This window comes from Filicampus tigris, chromosome 11 (assembly GCF_054856515.1).
Source record: "Filicampus tigris isolate MCC_2025a chromosome 11, RoL_Ftig_1.0, whole genome shotgun sequence".
NCBI lineage: Eukaryota > Metazoa > Chordata > Actinopteri > Syngnathiformes > Syngnathidae > Filicampus > Filicampus tigris.
In genome coordinates this window covers 16222051-16241655 of record NC_141227.1, presented here as the reverse complement: position 1 = coordinate 16241655, position 19605 = coordinate 16222051, and the positions used below count along the sequence as shown (strand labels likewise).

Genomic DNA, 19605 nt, shown 5'->3' with positions numbered 1-19605 from the left:
CTAAAGAACACTAAAGCCCAAATCCTGACAAGTTGAATGAATATGTGTCATGCTGTAGAAGACCACGGTTGTGCGTTGTATGGAGGTCTTATTCTCTTCATTGCCCTTTATTCTGATAAGAAGAAATAAAAGGTTTCACTTTATCCGCCTTTGCAACTCTCAATCAAGCTGAGAGGTGAACCTTTAAGTTCTCAAACAATTGATGAGGGGAAAAAAATGATCCCGCACCTCCCACTTAGGGACCACTTACCGGCCCGTAATCCCTTTTGTTTACTGACTCATAGAATCAGAGCCATTCTGGAGGCGAGTGAAATTGCAGCGCGAGACATCAGCCGAGGTTTCGCGTTAATCTATGCACTCTTGGTTTATGTATGATTGGCCGAACATAATAAAGTACACATGAGACTCATTCAATTGTTTTTAAAATAAGAATAATCATTTTTAAAAACTTGTAAAAAAATTGCTATATTGAAACATGCCTTCTTCTGGTTGAAATTTTAGTGTGGTGCCACACCAGACAGTTTTATATTTGCCACAGCTTATACACAATTCAGTTGGCACAATTCACTTTAACCCAACTCGCTTGCTGCCTCGATGAGCAGCCCTCTGCTGGTTGAAACTGACCAAGGCGGCAAATAAGTCAGGCTAAACTAAATTGTGCACCCCGCTGGTTGGAAAAGGCCCACACCACACATGGTTTGATGTTGACCACAGCCCTTCTAGGCAGAAAATTGTTGGTTTAAACTGCTTATGGAGTGTGCCGCAGCCGCCCATCTAATCAGCAAACTAGGTGGACTGAACTGAATTGTGCCCTCTGTTGGTTGAAAAAGTCACACACCAGACATATTTTGATGTACACTACAACCCAGCTAGACGGAACTGGAATTTACTGCCGCCCATATAGGCAACAAGCTAGCTGGACTGAACTAACTGGTATTCTTTTCTGGTTGGAGTAGTCCCACACCAGACACTTGACTGCAGCCCATTTGGACAACAAACTAGTTTTGGCTAACTGCTGTGGAGGTTTACTGCAGCCCATCTAAGCAGCAGACTAATTGTACCCTCTGCAGATTGGAAAATTCCCACACTAGACAAGTTTTGATGTTTACCACTGCCCATCTGGCCAGTTCGCCAGCTGGACTGAACTGGTTTTAACGTTCACTGCGGCACATCTAGTCAGAGAAATCGATGGCCTGAGCTGCTTTTGAAATTTACTGCAGCCCATCTAACCATCAAATTTGATGCTCATCTGAATTGTGCTCTCTGTGGTTTGAAAAATCACACATCAGATGTTTTGAAGTTTACTGCAGCCCATCTAGGTGGCTGCCTACCATTGTAAAACATATGCCTCCACTGCTAACATCAGTTCACTGATAGTAGAAACAGAGCAGTCAAAGTTCATATGATCATTAACATTTGGGAATCTGAGATATTCGCTGCCTCCAGCTGTCTTTAACTGATGTCACGTCAGTGAGTCACCGTAAAGCCGTGTGCTCAGTGCGACTAAGTGGAGCAGAAAAAGAGCGAGGGAAAAATGCACCAAAATAATAACACTAACTTCCAGGAAAAGTCCATCATCAGCTTCCCAGGAAAATGTGCCTGTGGCGTTGGAGTCGTACGCCTGCGTGAAAGCTGCCCTGCGGCACTGCAGACACTAATGTGCCTCCTCCCTCCAGCCAAACATTTCCACAAGCTCCTCTGCACCAGCTGAAGCTTTTATCCACTACTGGAAGCAGACGCTCAGTGGGCAGGACCGGCCACCGAGGACCAACGGACCTCTCTTGTTTTGCACTTTCCTCTACTGACAGCTAATGTGCCAGCTCGGCAGTATCATGCTTTTAAAAAAAAAAAAAAAAAATCGTTTCACAACTGTCTTACCAGCTCAAGACTTGTGAGTGAACCAATTGACAAGTTTTCCACTGTTTTTTTTTTTTTTTCTAGTCAAGGTACCACAGTATTGCTGCGTTATCGACAAGTAGCATTAACACATTGCTGGTATATTAGTCTACCATGTCATGCTTTCAATGCAGAATCCATGAATGTTTACATTCAGGCTTCAGCTGCTGCAACCAACGTGAGTCCACGCTGTGACGCCAAGATTAAAAGTTCAGCACCCCGCGCCCTCATACTGGTAAGTGAAGATGCCCTCTCACGCGTCGAAGAACTACTTTACGCAACATGTAGACTGCTGCAAGGAGAAGGGAGTTCTTGTATATTTTAGTTAGAAAAGAATAATTGATGTTTGTCATTACTTTATTGAGTGTGTTTTATGTTTTATCTTCATTCTTATTTACACCACTTTGTTACAGCTGCCGATGTTTTTTTTTAAAGCCGAGTTGAATTTAATGTTGAACCGTTCAGTTTTAGCGGGCTCTCAACCTTTGACCTTTTTGAACATGAATGAGGAATTTCTGAAGTGAATTGATCTTTGTATAACTAGATGAGTCACAAATTAGCCAGGAAATTAATCAAACAAACATTCAATCATTTGTTTATGTTTAGAAATGTGAATAGATAACGTTTTATATGGAAATTCACTTTTGTCTATACACAAGGAGAACCATTTGAATACACTACTCTACAACTCTGTGGGTGAGCGTGCATGCTTTTACATTTATCTTTTACAAGACAGTGTTATTTTACTTGAATGAAAATATAAGACAAAAATGTTGCTTTTTGGGGGGAGGCGGAACACATTAATAGCATTTCAATGAATTGCAATAGGGGAGATGTATTTGACAAACAAAATAAACTCCTAGTTAAGGTCACACTTCCTTGACACCAACGCAGTACCACTTTCCTATTCAGACAGTGTTTTACAGAGCTGGGCATTTTACAAAAAATTTGCTGTCCATTTATCGCCTTCCGCCTACAGCCGAGGTACCCTTCTGCCCTCCGTTTATCATCCATTTTATCCGGCCGGAAAAAATAGTACCCGCCTTTGGGCCGGTCCGCCTATGATTTTAAACGGGCTTCCGTTAGCGTTTCCGACTACAAACTGCGACCAACTACCGCTAAATTTTGATCCATCTCTCCCTCTATCTATCTAACCCGCCCCCCCAAAAAAGCATGTCATATTCGAAAAGATAGTGCTCTATTATGCGGTTATTTTGTGTATCTACATCATTCTGCCCAAAGAGCTTTACAAAGCCTCACATGCACATGCCCAAAAAAAACAAAAAGCAAGGGATGGCTGTAACACCATATGGCCCCCAACGAAATGTTTACTACATATGAAGGTAAAAGGCTTCACCATGCTGGCGTTAAACTTGGACGTCAGCACAAGTTGACCCATCATTCACATTCACCCCTCTGTGTTTTTGGCTTCGGGAAACAAATAAAAAATACATCCTTCATACGTGGACGGTCATAGTGTCTGGAGTTGTTTCTGCAAGTTCCATAGCAGCAGTGTTTACTCGGCATGTTTCATTCTGAGATAAACGGGCAGAATAAAAGCAGCACTAACAGGAGTCATCTGCGAGCGTGCATCTATTATTGTCAACAGTCTTTCTATGGTGTGACCCTGATGTCACGCAGCACGCTTTTAGGACCAATTAGCTGACCAAAAACATGCCTGATGTAAAATACACGAATCAAGCAGCAAACTTATCTGCATCAACTGAAACAATAGTCATCAATGTCAGGTTATAAACGACAATTACATAGACGGGCAAAAATCCATTTCCGTTTAAACTTAATCTGGAATTTTTTTTTTTTTTTTTTTAAATAAATCCGTCATTGGCGGATGTTTTGGGGGCATTTTTGGGGGAGGTGGGGGGCATCTACGGGTGTTTCAGAAAGATTACAAAAAACACTAATTGATGAGTTTTTAAAATAAAAGCTAAAGGCCCTTTGTGAATTTATAAAGAATGAATCAAGAAAATGTGGGGGATTCCTGTAATGTAGTAGCATACCCTGAAATCTTTGTAGATTTGTAGGATTACTGCTGCAAAAGCAATGACATCACTTTCAGAGTCCCCAACTGCATTCATCCGCCCTCATTCATCCTCTCCTTGGCTTATCTCTCTGTCCTCCTCCTCTTCCTCCTCCACCTCCTCCTCCTCTCTTCTGAAACTTTCACTCGTCTCTTCGCAGTGGGGCAACTATTGGCTAATGGAGTGCGGCAGAATTAATTGTCTCTCTGGCTGCCAGAGCTGCTTAGTTAGTCAGACTGCAGGTGAAGGAGGGAGGACTGCGCCCCGCTGTCGGTCCGGATGTCCAAACCGTCGGCGTCCCTGATATTTTCCCCCCAGTGTATCGGTACTTTGACGGGCTTCCTGCTGCGTGGCCCTCTATCTTGCACCAAGGGTGAAGCATGTCATGTCACGAAAACACATGACTGAATGGGTGTGTGAGCATGCATCTTGGCCATACTCTGACTAACCAATCAGCAAACGGAAAAATGTTGAAGTCATCAAAGGCCACCTCACAAATGTGAAAACTGCTTTGTTTAACAAACAGTCCCATCACTAATGCAGTTGTTGATACATGGGCCAGCACTACTGTCCATGTGTCTGTCTTTGGACTGTGGCTCAGCCTGGTAACCCAAAGATTGACATTTGGGTTCGGTTCAGTCCATGTGTCAATCTTTGGGTCGAACCTCAGTCCATGTGTCAATCTTAGAGTTGAGGCCAAAATTTGAAATCTGGTTTCCCCCCCATATTCTAAAAAAAATGGTTTGCAAGGTTAAATAAAGACTCCAAATCATCCATACGTGCGAGTGTAAATGTGTGTTTATCTATACGTACCCGACGAATGGCTGGCAACAAGTCCAGGGTACCTCCTCCACCAACCCAAAGTCCGCTGGGATAGGTTCGTTTCTCCATTACTGTACCTTAATGAGGACAAATGAAGAGAAAATGGTTGGAAGGACACTGGATTTTTAGCCTTTAAATTACACATTTAGTGCAACACTACACAGCCGTCTCTAAATAATATTTTGGGATTGCGAAATGGGAATAAAATGGGGTGGTTTCTTCCAAAGTCAACAGTTAATTGAAGAAAAAAGGGTTGGAAAAACACACTGGAAAAAAAGACGCTGAGCAAAAAGAAGTTTAAGTTTGTAAACGCAGGGATATAAAAGGCATTGTTAAATGGCTTTAGGTGGAATTAGCCCGCACAACACATAGAGAGTCGTAAAAAAAGAAAGATGTAGGTCAGTAAGGAGAAAATAAAAAATGGCTTTTTGAGGGGATTTTGTGGCGGGGTCATTGTGCCCTCCAGTGGTAGTGAAGAGTGGTGCAACTGCTGGTTAGGATTTTACACACTTGAATAAGATAGGAGGGAAATAAACTGTACAGTGTATTATTTTGAAGACTTCAATTGAATTGAAGGCTCGATTGAAAGCAAACTACAAAACATGTGCTTATAATAGAACACTATATTGAACTACGGAGAGACCTACTGTAGGCTAACAGCCAACACGTTTAACTGATGTGACATGACAAAGCAAAGCACAGATAAAAAACACGTTGGTAGTCACAAAGAACATTAAAAAAAATAACATTTCAAAGACACACATAACGTGTGCCGGGCACACAGAACTGCGTGCGTGTACACACTCGCACAGTTGCATGCCCGCGTCAGCACGGGAACACAACACACGTGAACACACTAAAAGCACGCACACGTAGACATACACGTGAACACATCACACGTATACGAATTTGTACAAAGACACGTCACACGCATGTGAATTTGTGAACACGCATGCACATCACACACGCGCGCACAAACTGGGTTAGGATAATAAAAATACAATCAAATCCCACATTTAGAAAACATTTAAAAGAAACAATTGTGGTGCCACCAACCCGCTGTGACTCAGTCTCCACACCCTCTAGCCCCCTTTTCGATTTGTGCTCCTGGGAAATTACACATCGTGCCATCCGAAGGCTACAAAGGAAACTCTATTCTGGTGTTATGTTTTTTAACTTCTCTTTCCTCCCACTCGCCCGCTTCTGTGCTCCACATCAATTTGTTTCTTTGAGAATGGCTCGTAAGGAGAACACAGACGAGCTCCAGCAGTTATCGTGTCTGCCCCGAGCAGTGTTCCGTCACCGGAGGATCTGAGGTGGTGGATGGAAGTGGATCAGCACGTGTTGATCTTTTTAGCCCATGTGTCAATAATTGGGTTACTGAAATTCATGACGTTTAGCATGATATTGTGATATATTGAGAGGCACCTGTAAATGCCTCCTCTGGGTATGCTGTCGACCGAGCAAAGGGGCACTCACAAGGCTCTGTTCAAATATTTTTTAATCCTTTAAAATGGAAATACACTCAAAAAAAGCATAGGTCAGCGGAAGGCCTTTTTATTCCCACTGTTATGACTACGGTTCTATTTTTACAGTCACTGTGAAGCTGATCACAAAATGAAGACAGGAGGACCCACACGCAGACGAAACGAGACGAGAAGAGGCGGCAGGAAGTTTGGGTTTGATGTCAGACAAAAAGCCACCGGCAGTGACTACGAATAGGACGGATATGAAGAAGACGGATTTCACCCAACAAGAACGCCAAATGATCTGACACTGGTGGAACAAAGACTAAAACTCAAGAAGCAACAAGAAAGGGAGCTGATTGGTTGGATACACCAGTTCAGTTTGATACTGTACGCTTTTTTGTGTGTGTTTTTCTCAAGTGGCACTCTTCACAGTTTTATATCAAGACTTTTAAAGTAATTGTGGAATAACTTGTACTTACTCTTCCCTACAGATAAACACAAAGACAAATGACGTCTGCTTCTGAGTCAACTAACTGCTCTCCAAGCCCTGAGCAGACCCGAGGCCGGTTATCTATTACAAGTGCGGACAGTTCCTTGAGCTGGTGTTTCCTTGTCTGGATGCTCAGGTCTCAAGGTCCTGCCATTGTTATTTTGAACCTGTACGAGTGCATGTTTACATCTGTGTCCTTGTGGGCGACTGGCGTGAAGTGTTGATTTGAGTGCCTCATGTGTCCGGCGGGCCGCCAGTTGCGCACCTCTGGTCTAGCCCTATAATGCTATGCTAGTAGTTAACATGACAAAATGGTGACTGACGGCTGCAGAAAAATACATTCATTGCGTATGTAACCCTACACTTGGCTGTGTTTGCTTTCAAAGTGCGCATGGAATAAACTGGAATGTTGCTTTGGTCAAAATGAAACTGCAGATTGCCGGAGTCCTTAATCGCCCTTTTTCAGGCAGAGGCGACTTCCTTTGAAAGGAAACAAAGGTGAAGCGCCAACAAGTGTCATCCGGGGTAATTTGCTGCTCAAATTGCCAAAGGTACGGTGGGATCAGGATAATAGCAGAGGACCCTGCAGAGGGCTTGAGGTCTGAGGATGACTTTTAATAACTTTCTCTGTTATTGGGCCCTGCAGAGAGCAAACACTGTGATGTGTTGATTAGCAGCCTAATTTGCTGAAGGAAAGCCTTTTCATTTTAATCAGGCGAGGGTGAGCTGTGACGTGCTAAATAGCTGCAAATTTCTAGGCTTTCAAAAAATGATTTAGACAGTATTGAGTGTATGTATCTGGGTGGATGTATGTATCTGGTATTACCCGTAGTTTTTCTTTTCAGATCACTCATATGTTTATACAAATAAAAAAGTGCAATGGAGAATTTGTTCTATTTTTTTTTTAATTTTTGAAAAAAATGTTTTAAAAATCTAACAAACACACTCAAAATGTCAAATTCTCACTGCTCTATTTAAAAACTCCATAAGAGCTGTACGTGCATGCAGCCCCTCAGCTTCCACAATTGCGGACTCTGCGCCTTCAGGCTGCCGTGAAACAATATCATCAGTGTCCCGCCATTCTTCCAGGAAGTCATCCCCATTCATTTCACACAGATTATGCAACACACAACATGCTAAGACCATAGACTTAACGTTTTCCAGGTGAACCTCATCGAGTTTTGGCAAGCATCTCCACCTGCCCTTGAGTCTTTCAAACGCTTTGTCCACTGTGAGTTTGGCTCTGCCTGTTCTGTCGTTGTAAACTGACTGCTGGGTGGTCAAGCTGCCGTTGTCAGCGAAAGGCTTGAGCAGCCAGCTTTTTAGAGGATAGGCTGCATCGCCCAGGAGGTAATGCCCCAGGTCATGTCCACATATGGGTTTTGTTTCGAGAGGCTGTAGCAAACCCCCGTCCACAAGGTCCTCAAACGCAGACAAGCGGAGTACGCCATCATTGCATAAACTACCTGCACCTCCGACAAAAACGTTCCAAAATAGTCCCCGCCCATCCACCACAGCCTGCAGAATGATGGAGTGCCAGCCTCCACGGTTGAAGTAGTCTGTATGACTCTCCTCTGGGCGATGAATGGCAACGCGGAAGCCGTCTATTACACCCACGCACTGTGGCAGCCCCCATCGTCTCTCAAAATGTGCTGCCATGTCCGTGAATTTGTCGGCGCTGGGCAATGGTATGATTTCGGCCAACAGTGTCCTCTCGATCGCAGCGCAGACGTCATGCACACAATGCCACACTGCCGTAATGCTGACACCAAACAACTGGGAAATGCTCCTGTACTCCGAGTTGGTCGCCAGTTTCCACAATGCTATGGCGATCCTCTTTGACGGAGGAACACAAAAGCGGTCGTTTGTGTCACTCTTACAAAGCTCAGGTCCGAGACGACGGCAGAGATAATCAAACGTGTCCTTGGATACGTGAAAATCTTTAGTCCATTTGGTGTCACTGTATGTTGAAACGAGTGCTTCCCACCATTCAGACGTTTTGATGTGCATCCAGATCCTGCGGGGAATACACCCCGATTTGTAGTAAGCGCGAATCTGAAATACAAAACTCAATTTGTTCAACTAGTCCACAGTTCGTTAGTATTTTGAGAAATTCTAAAAGATCTATACATTTACATGACGAGACCAGCATTCTTTAAAGTGGTGAAAATGCACCAATTTCTGGCCCTATAACAATACATACACACTTTACATTAAGGGGCGATGGAAACTCACTTAAGCCGTGTCAAGAGAAATTCTCGGTTTTCACAGTCAAGAAGCCAGATTGAGTTCTGACTAGTGTTGCACGGGATACCGGTACCAGTACCGTACCGTGATTTTTCAGCATCAAAAACTGCTCGATACCATTTTTTTAAAAAATACCTACATCCAAAAAAAAAAACGCAGCTCACCAACTCTGTCTTAAAGGCAAGTAAAGCCCAAGCGCCTTAAGTGGCTCGCCTTCTTTTACATAAGTGGAAGATGGCCTCTAGCAGTGAAGTGCTCGCCCTTCCGCTCGCTGCCACTCTGCTCCTCGTTGAAAAGGATGACGCGACATGTGCGATATGGCACGTACATGGCCGACAACCATGGCAAGCCAACCAACATGGTAAAAAGCCCGTCTGTAAGGCTTGCTTTAAAACGACCGTGGCTCGGGGTGGGAACTCTTCAAATCTGGCCAAGCTCCTTGCTGACCGCCAGTTTAAAGAGTGACAGGTTGTGATACATTTCTAACACTTCTGTCAAAAATAATGTTGTTAATTGTGATTAAAACACCACAGAGTCAAAAAAGAAACGGGGGGAAATGTAATTGATAAAAATAATTTAATAGACAGATTTAACAAGGGTGAATAACGAAGAAAAATCTAATTGAGCATTTTAAGATTAACGATTTGGAATGTCAAGTTTTAGAGGAAAACAAAAAGACATAATACCCAAGAAAATAGTCCAAAAGGTAAAAATCTAATATCCCAAACTCTTCCTAATTGAACAAGGAAAAACAGTTTTAAATTGTCTGTAACTGTAAAAACTCACTGCTTGAAAGACAAGTCCAACTTGAGGCAAAATGTGTTGACTGATCACATCAACGGTTCCTTGTACTGGGCAATATGACTGAAAAGTATATCACAATATAAGTGTTTCATATTGGTCGATATCAATTTATATTGATTTTTTTTTCTTTTTTAAACTATTGAAAATAATGATATGGAGAAAATGAATTTAGGTTATTTTATTTTAACATAATACCTTTAATAAGAGGACAACGTAACCATGAAAGTGAAATAAATTGGTGAATATAAAGTTGAAATAAACTGTTTTAAACAAAATGTGCTTAGTAGGGCTGGGCGATATGTCTGAAAAACTGTCACAATCTAAGTACCGGTATTTCATATCACTCAATACTAATTATTGGTTGTTTTAAACCTATTAAAAAACAGCTAACTATAAACGGAGGTCTGTCACCATCTGGTGGACATCTTCAGCATTAAAACATACAACTACCGGTAATTTGAACACCAATGATAACCCTGAGATGATGAGTACATTTAAAAAACGGGGGAAGGTATCCCATGCCTGTCAACGCCGGGCTGTGCTGAATCTTACGAAAATTGTAATTTGCCCGTACATTTCTGTATATAATCTTACACAGTATCTGTATATAATATTACACAGTATCCATATATAATCTTACAGAGTATTTATCGCTCAGCGGGAGAGGTGGGGGAAACGGAACGGATATTTCTATATAGAATCTTACACAGTGTTTATCGCACAACGGGGGGGAACTTTGCTCGTGAAAGTCGGCCGAGGCATCGCCAACGGACGCTCCGCATTAGAGCCGAAATGGGCAAGACGAGATCGGTCTAACAAAAAAACGAGTTTTTATTTTTATTTTATTACCGTACAAAAATATTATATTATATACGTTATACGGCGTGCATAAGCTTTCTTTCTGGGACTTAACCCGATGCAGATTTCTATACTTTATTATAAACTGATTAATTTACCAAACTTAATGTAATTATAGAAGGGCAAGGGCCCAGTATTACAAAAAAGGAAAAAAAAGTCAATGACAACAGGCTTTGCAGATGTTGATCAAGCAATATGTGGTTTAAATTGGCCCTCAAACATCATGGGGAGAACAAGCACTTGCGAAGTCGTGATTAAAACAAGGACACGTGCAATCTTGTAGTATCCGTTTAAGTCTTACCAGTTGTCTTCTTTGCGATTGCTGGCGTAAGCGTCTCTCGTTCGCCTCACGGTCAAGCGCCTCGATGGCTAGTAGTGAGTTCCACCTCATCATTCTCAGACGACGTCTTCCAGCATTACTGATCCGCAACGACTGCTGTCTTTGCCGCGAAGCTGCCATTGTGTCAAGAGCAACTTTGAACAACAACATGCACATAAACACACGCTCGTTTGTGTCCATCCTCGTCTGTGTGTCGCATCAAATGACGACACGGGTTTGTCGGTCGCTTTTTATGACGCTACGTGCTTGCTTGGTCTTCCGCCTTTTTTGTAGCGCTCCTTGCTGGACGGGAGGAGTAGTGGACTGTTTTCCACTACGATATACGCATCAGTCTCGTTTAGAAATGAAATTATTTGATTTCACTATTTTATCTGCTGTTATTCTGTGTTATGTCATCTCGTGTCATGTTGCATCACAATCCTCCCCTCTGGTTGCGGTTTTACTGTTCAGCGTGTAATAACTCAACGCTCCACATGGGGACCTCACTGCACTGCTTTTAGGATCAGATGAGATTGTTTCAAAGATCTTGGTGTTCTTTGATCCTTTTTCACCTGTAGGGGGAAAACTACTATAACCTGAACTAAAAATGTACAGTATTTGATTTTGAGGCATATTTTGAAAATTTACTGTTCTCTCGTGCTGTTTAAAGGACAATGTTTTAGCGCTTTGACTGTCAATATTCTCATTCATCCAGCAAATTTAATTCTCGGAGCATTGGATTGAATATCTGGTTCGCCAGGCACGGCTCGGGGATTTCTTCTCTCTCGGGGATAGTAAGGCTTGACCGATAGATAGGGGGCTGAGAAAACAATTTAATAATTAGGATATTTTTGAATACCAAGTAAATGCCACATGGGATTAAGCGGGGCTCCACTGATTTTTGAAGCTTCCCCTAGCCCAGTCGTCATCCTTGCATTTGGCTTTCTCATCCAAACAGGCTTCATCAGTTCATGCAAAGTTTGGTTAGGATTGCACCAGCCCGAGTTGGTGAGGAAACCCCGACTATTTACAATATACTCCAAGTTGGAGGCACTTCCCATCCATGAATGGTATCATTCTTTTGGAATGCAAAACGTTACAGTGCCTTGCAGTGAGGCCTATAGTCGTTGGGTGGAAACTCCCTCATTAATATTCCATTCAGGTGTAAAGAGAGTAGTTGAGTAGAGGTGCTCAACATGCAAAAAGGCTTTTTGTTGTTTGTTGGACACAAAATCACTGAGACTCTTTGGGATGGAAGGATGGCATTGCGTGTATTTAGAGATGGCAAGCACATGGCACAGATCTGTCTACCTCCTGGTCAAGACTCAGCTAGACTACCTGCACCTCACAAAATGTACATATTGCAGACCAGGGGCGGAGCCCTGCACCCAGTGAGATTCATGAAAAATATATACACTTTAAAATTTTTACATTTCATTCACATTATTATTAAATTATTTTTCAATTTGTGTTTCATTGTGTTTTTTTATTCTATTTTATTGAATATTAAGAATGGCATAATTGTGGTTGCCTAAGAAAGATCTGAACTTTGTCATTTTATTTGGATATACGACATGTCGGGATAGGAGTATTGCGCTCAGTGAGATAAATATTCAGGCCCGCCCTGATTTTTCCAGGCCCACCCATTAGTCACGTTCTGGCTGCGCCCCCGTTTTAGACAGGCCGATGGTTTGAAAGAGGTACAAGAGGTAATCGATGACATGTGAAGGTGGGAAGGCCATTGTCCATTCCAAAGAGACTCATGATTTGGCCTCCGACAAATGACAAAATGTTGAGCACGACTCTTTTATAACTGAACGGAATATTAATGAGGGAGTTTTCCCCCGAGCAATTTGTTGAACAGAGGCCTCTCTGCATGCTATCTGAACGACTCATTTTGCATTCCAAAAGAGTGATACCACAACTTCGCCCACTTCTCCAAAAACCAGAAATGTCCAGTTTTTGTGAAGCTTCCAAAGCACCCCGTTTCCTCAGCATGATGCCTCTCAACTAGATACTGCACCTTAAACAAAAATGAAGTGGAAAAAACATCCTCAGCCAATCCATTTGCTTTGTATATTCATTATACATGAAGTGGCTAGCCTGAGGCAGAGCAACTTAACAGCTCTCCGAGGCCAGTTTGAATTGTAAAACACGGCGAGCGCCATGCTCTATTTCCTCCTTTCCATTCTGTTTTCCACCCCGACGTGACACCCGTGATGCAATAAGGCCACGCGTGTATTGAGTCGAGGGGTTTAGAGAAATCCCAGGTCGTGGCGGTTGCCATGCCATCGCCACGGCGACCACATTGCTGCCAACAGCGTTAATGGAATCATCCCGAAGCTGCTCGACATTTTTGTTTCCAGTAGTTACAGTACAGCAGCATGTCTGCCTCACAGTCTGGTTCTAGGTTTGAAGTAACTACGGCCATTCTGTATTATTTTGCACGCTTTCCTTCAGATTTCCTTCCACACTTCAAAGACATGCATATTTCGTTATGTTGAGACTCTGCGCCCCCAACCCTCTGCCAGTTTTTTCTCTGTTGCCATCATAAAAATTGCATAGCTGTACAGGATGTGTTTTAAAGAGAAAGTCAACCCCACTAGTCTAAACACGTCTCACTCTGATTACAATTGCCATTTATGGAATGAGTTAAGCAAAATCCAACCATTTTTATCCACCTCAGGGGGCGGCCATTTTGTCACTTACTGTCGACTGAAAAAAAGTTGCTCAGGGCTCATGTAACGACCAATCACGGCTCACCTGTTTTCTGAAGCTGAGGCATGTTCTTGATAGCTTGTCGTAACGCCGCAAATCTCTGCATACACCTCGAGCTCATCTTCCCGGTGTGCTCATCACACTACCCGAAGGTTCCCCTCACACATCCTGTGCCTGTGTCATTTTATAGGATGCGACTGGAGACCTGGAATATCATCAGCCATGTTTCCTCCCTCCCTGAGTGCACAGACCCTCGCATACGTAATGTAAGCGTACGTGAGCGAGTGCAGGTGCCGCAGCTACTTTTAGGTTTTTCCCCTTTTCACGCGTGATCTTCACCCAGCGGCCTTGCGCGTACCGGGAATAGGAAATACTGCGATGTGACATCAAATATTTGGATCTTTGTGTCATTGATTTTCAGGAAGCTGTAATAGGAGCTGCATTACGTGCAGAGGTATGTATTCGAATCCCACATTGCTTAGGCCTTCCATTTTATTATTTTTATTCTGATTGGTACCATTGCTAATATAGTTAGAGTCAGCCAGTAGATTGTGAATGGGAGGATTATATGTGCATGGCAACACAAGAGGCTGCAATCCGGACAAAAAATTCCATGTTGACAAATAAATCGGAGCAGGGTATTTTACAAAAATTTCCGGGGTCAGTCTATCCGCCTTTTTGTCCGGACGGACCAAATTGCAATCGTCTATAGGCCGGTTCGTTGCAAAAAGACCCTCCTCAATTGTGTGTCGTGAGGTACGTCCGTTTCATTTTAATATGGACTTTATAGAGGCGGTTAGCGATGACTATGCTAATATCTTCATTTCAGATGTCAAAAAGTTTTTGGTGACTCACAGTGTTTTTTCCGTGGAAAACGGGTCGAAATGGCTCTTTGAGTGTTAAAGCGGAAGTGAACCCAAACATATTTTTTTCAAGAATATGTTCCCAGCAGGCCCACTAGTTGAGCAACGGCATTCTGATTAATTTTGCATTTGTGTAATATAAATGAAAAAATAAAAGCAGCAAAATGCACTCGTTCTTAGCCATCTCTGGGGGCGGGCATTTGTCTTCTGCCGACTGAATATGACATCACAACTGCTCACAAAGACCAATCACGGCTGACCTGTTTTTTGAATCTGAGCCGTTGGTCTTTGTGAGCAGTTGTGATGTCATTTTCAGTCGACAGAAGACAAAATGGCCGCCCCCAGAGATGGCTAAAAACGAGTGGATTAATGCTTATTCCACAAACGCAATATTTATAAGAATGCCTTGTTTTTCTTTGAATAAAATGTTTGCGTTGACTTCCGCTTTAAGGTTGCCGACCGCTGCGCTAAACACACACTAAATATTTACACCTAATCATGCATTACAACACAAAAGTATTAAATCACCACAGGCTAAATACTGGATATAAAATCAGGTAAACAAGCTCATCTACCTACCTTGAGTAGAAGGAGCATCTGTGGCTAAGGCCAAACTGTGGCAGGGTTTTTACTTTCTGGGCCAGAATTTCCCATCTCTGCTAACACTAAACAGACACTAAGCTACCAATAAATCGCCATTTACAACATTGTCATTCCTATTTCTTTCATTTGTGTATCGTGACAACAAAAAGGCATTATTTTCGATGGAGAACACCTCCGGGCCTTCTTGCACTGCTATGTTGCCATGGAAACCTCATTCAGGAAATTGTTCTGCAAATGTATTGAACAATCAATGAAATTGAAAAGTAACAAAGGATCACTGGATTACATGGCCAAGAAAAGAAAATACACGTGGCGCGCTGGTTATCGCGTCGGACGCAAGGCACGTGTTCTTTGGTCTTTCTTCTCATTTGAGGTGACTTAATTCCCTCGATTGAAAGGTCTGCCAGAGGAAAGCAAAGATGGACGTCAGTCACCAATATGCTGCGAAAACAAGTGCAGCATCACGTCTTGCTTTTTCTTGCAGACGTAGCCTCTCTTGGTCCGGCAGTCATCCTCGTGCCAGCGTTCACTTTCATGGATGTAAAGACATCGTTCAACAGGGACATCAGGCTCTGGAAATCGACAAGAAGAGATCTCAATCAGTGTAACCTGTAGACATCCATCCATTTGCAAGCTTTTACAAGAACCTTTGCTCTAGCGTATGTAGTTCATCTGGGAATTATCTGACCACACCCACTGGTTTGCAGGCCCCTTGGTGCTTCCGCCAATCCACAAGTGCCCCCCGCTAGCAATCATATCTATGGGCGACAGTCCATTTTCCATTATCACGGGGTCACCTTGGGCAGAGCTGGAGCCCATCACAGTTGACTTGGGGGGGGGGGGACATTCTTGCACACATTCACACCTTTGGACAACAATTAACAATTTCTGAATGCCATTCCGTTTGACGGAGGCCAAAACTCGATATAAATGAATTGTCACTGGAAAACTGAACTCGGAAATGAGAGGAGAGAAATGAGAATTGGATTTGATCAAAACTCACATGAACAGTATGAATAGTGAGCTGGCGGCAAACTGAAGTGAAGAAAATTGGTGTCCAAGACACCGTCTGGTCGTCGTACCTCGCACAAAGTTCTGCTCTTTGTCGTCGGTGATGCTAAGCAGGTGTCCTCCGTGGCTCACGCAATCTTTTCCTGCTGATCAATTTGTGATGCCTTGTTACTTTTCACCCATCATGTATTTCAATATGTTTGGAGGGTACAGGTAATAAAATGTACATGTCAAATGAACATTTTTATCGAGACTGCCGTAAATGTTTCACTTACTGGTAGTGTTCCGTCATTGAAGTAAATTAGTGCATTGGTAGACCTCTTTCCCACCAAGATAAGGTCATATCCTGATGCAAAACCTTCAGGAAGGAGAACATCATCTCTAAGGGTAAAAACAGTAGCCAACCTTAAGGATGTTGAGCAGCGTTGTGGGGTCATTAGCTATATTTACATGGACAAAACTTCTTTAGTAAAATTATGATCGGGTGCACTGTTTTCATGCACACTAAAAATCTTGATTAGGACATGTGTGTTCATACATCACACTTTCTATCGTAACAAATTTTGACAAGCGCAGATGGACCAAATATACCGGAAATAGTAGTAGAAAAAGCCGCCACATCAACTTGCGTGTCAACAAAGCATTGCTCCGTCCATTTCTACCTTAAACGTTAGCGTTATTTAGCGTATTTGTCCGATTTGCGCTGTTACGTCAAGTTAACACTTCCTAATGGAGCTGTGAATGAACCAGTCCACCATGTCGTTCGCGCGCTCTGCTTCTGCTATCTTCCGGGAATGACAAACGCATGTACTGACATCACAGACACATGCGGTAAATACAGTTCCGAAATTTCAGACTAAGTGTCTTCATGCGTGCCAATCGGATTATCAATCGACATAATCGACTCTTCGCGTTCGGAATGAAATCTTGATCGGAATTGGCTTGATCGGGTCTCAATATTCCCAACGGGGTTTGTACATGAAGCATTTTTATTCCAATCGGGATTTTAATCCAAATAACTGTGTCCATGTAAGCGTAACCACTGTCAGGAATGCCCAAGCACCGCATAGGTGTCTGTTTTCGTAGACAGCGCACATGCACTCGGGCGTTCACTCGGGCGTTTTTTGTACAGGTGCGAGCCTCTTTTAGCCCGTGCTGAGCCATGCTGGGTGTTCCAGCATTTTCTTTTACGTGTGTACCTGACAATTTGGTTGCTGAAGGACTAAATGTTATGCCTGTTGAAAGCAGGTCTGTCTAAGTTGTGGTGCAGGTGTTGTTAACAAGGTTTTGGTGAATTGCATCACGGTGCATGCAGACCAATTCTGCACTCCAGGAACATGTGTGGTGGGTATCATCAATCATATTTCATTCAAAATTTTAACATTATCATCATCTTTAATATCTTTTTTTTAATTATCCCCCTGGGCATGGCACTGATATTGGGGGGTGAGGTTTTCCCCACACAGACATTCAGTCTCAGTCTCCAAGTGACCTAATTCACAGCCGTGATCTGTGATCACCCGGGCCAACTTTAAATCATCCGCAAGTGGAGAGCTTACAGTTCCTTCGAAACGTTCCTTTGAGCTCTTCGATAGATGTGCTTCTCCGGCACTGAAATTAAAAGGAATGAGTTGCATCCATTGGTCGCGACCAAGTCAGTTATGTTCACGGTGACAGTAATCATGTGCTTCCGTGTAGGATTTTTTATTATAATCATAGTAATAGCAATAACCGCCGTAAAAAGCGTTCATCTGTATCGCAGTCAGACCCTACAAAGGCATAAAGTAACTGATTAGAAAAACATGACACAACAGGTAAGGATTGAAAAGTAGCCGACTTGACACTTTAGCGTTTTGTCATCTATTCAATTATCAATCGTTTTTTTTAGTATATTCGATATTTATATCACCAATGCTATTTGTTTTCACAATACAGTCCTCAGTTCATTCAAAGCATATTCAGTTTTGTAAATTCAAATGAGCTGTGACAGATATTGGGAGTACTGCTAGGAATAGCAATCAATTTATTTCAGATACACATATCTCAGCACCTTCATTTTTGAGGACATAACACAGGCTTGAAATCGATACGTACAGATTACCGGGCTCTGTTGTGATACTTTCCTAACAATATACACTGTCCTTTCCTGAATTTGAAAGGAACTTTTCCTTCACCCGATGATTTATACCACAAAGATTAAAGAAAGGTGCTAAAGGTTAAGAGCTGCTTTGGCAACATTTTTTGTTGTCACGTGAAGGATTTGTCCCGTAATTACTGTCTCTAGATAGATGGCTTTATATTAGTCATATGTTGATCAGAGGGTAATTGCATTACACATTCATGGTTATCACACACAAACAGCTAAATATCTTTAGACATATCAATAGTAATAAAACTGTCTTGTGCAACACACACACACACACACATATACTTACATGCACACACCAACAGGCATTCACATAAATGCATGCATACAACTTTGTCTCGTGGAATGGAATGTGGCTTTGAGGGACGTCTGACAGGGGTAGGAGTCTCTGTGACCAAAGACGTCTCCAACCCAGACGACCTGGTCTTTGAAGTGATAAACCATAGTAAGCCGAATTTTGGTCCAAAATTGGACCAACCCACTATTTCGGTCAATGTAACTCAACTTTCTGGGTTGTTGTTTTCAAAACTTTTTTTTTTAGCAAAACCCCCAAATGTAATTGCTTTGATCCAAAACAACCCAAAGTTGGATCAAATGGAGCCCAATTTTTGACCACAAATTAGGTTAATTTTGACACAGCAGTAGAGTGTATCTCCTTCCCACGATTGAAAGAATCAAGTTCAGTTTAGAATATAATTAAGGCAAAAAAATCATATACTGAATTAATATTTGACTCACCTTCATCTACGCATGCGCCAAGCGTGAACAGCGCCTGCACAAGAAGCCATCGGTTTTCTTTCACCTTTGTGTCCCGCAATCAAGGTTATTATCGTAAACGAAAACGAACGAAATAACGAAAACTAAAATTAAAAAAACATTTTCGTTAACAAAATAAAATAAAAACGAAAATGTTTTCACGAGATCTCGTCCCATCCCTACTTGTTACCATAAAAAAAGCTGCACCTGACAAATACATCAAATAAAAACTAAACTAATAAAAAACTAAAACTAAAACTAATAAAAACTCAACTAAAAGTAAGCATTTCCCCAAAACTAATAAAAACTGACAAATCTATTCTAGAAACGAATTAAAACTAACTGAATTAGAAATAAAAAGTCAAAACGAAATAAAAACTAAACTAAAATGAAAAATCCAAAACTATAATAACCCTGCCCGTGATGTGAGTTGAGATACGCTGATGCTGTTGTGAGGGGTCCGAACAGGGAAGGTGAGGAGAACTTCAGAGGTAACAAGGCAGCGGCGCGGTTCACGCACACACACTTGACGTCGCGCCAACGTCACATAAAACCTATCCCTCG

The 19605-nt window shown here is 42.3% G+C and overlaps 3 protein-coding genes and 1 long non-coding RNA gene across 4 annotated transcripts in view; 2 read left to right on the top strand and 2 right to left on the bottom strand.

Moving 5' to 3' along the window:
• The first annotated feature begins 1731 nt into the window (after nucleotides 1-1731).
• On the top strand, nucleotides 1732-7529 carry LOC147139940 (uncharacterized). Its single transcript, XR_015088788.1, has 3 exons — nucleotides 1732-2131; nucleotides 6353-6613; nucleotides 6718-7529. It is a non-coding gene; the product is annotated as an uncharacterized LOC147139940 (long non-coding RNA).
• Nucleotides 6240-11189, bottom strand: LOC147139939 (uncharacterized). Its single transcript, XM_086045977.1, has 2 exons — nucleotides 10927-11189; nucleotides 6240-8771 (listed from the first exon to the last, which is right to left on the bottom strand). The coding sequence occupies exons 1-2, from the start codon at nucleotides 11143-11145 to the stop codon at nucleotides 7671-7673; spliced, it is 1320 nt and encodes a 439-aa protein (XP_085902103.1). The 5' UTR covers nucleotides 11146-11189; the 3' UTR covers nucleotides 6240-7670.
• A 2908-nt stretch (nucleotides 11190-14097) lies between these two features.
• Nucleotides 14098-19605, top strand: part of spock2 (SPARC (osteonectin), cwcv and kazal like domains proteoglycan 2) — a 40009-nt gene continuing 34501 nt past the window's right edge. Inside the window, exon 1 of the mRNA XM_086044986.1 lies at nucleotides 14098-14116. The gene's annotated coding sequence lies outside the window, so the exon portion shown is untranslated. The remainder of the gene's footprint in view (nucleotides 14117-19605) is intronic.
• The window catches only part of tysnd1 (trypsin like peroxisomal matrix peptidase 1), a 43437-nt gene continuing 39979 nt past the window's right edge, over nucleotides 16148-19605 (bottom strand). Inside the window, exons 6-7 of the transcript XR_015088622.1 lie at nucleotides 16415-16520; nucleotides 16148-16285 (exon numbers count right to left, since the gene is read on the bottom strand). The gene's annotated coding sequence lies outside the window, so the exon portion shown is untranslated. The remainder of the gene's footprint in view (nucleotides 16286-16414; nucleotides 16521-19605) is intronic.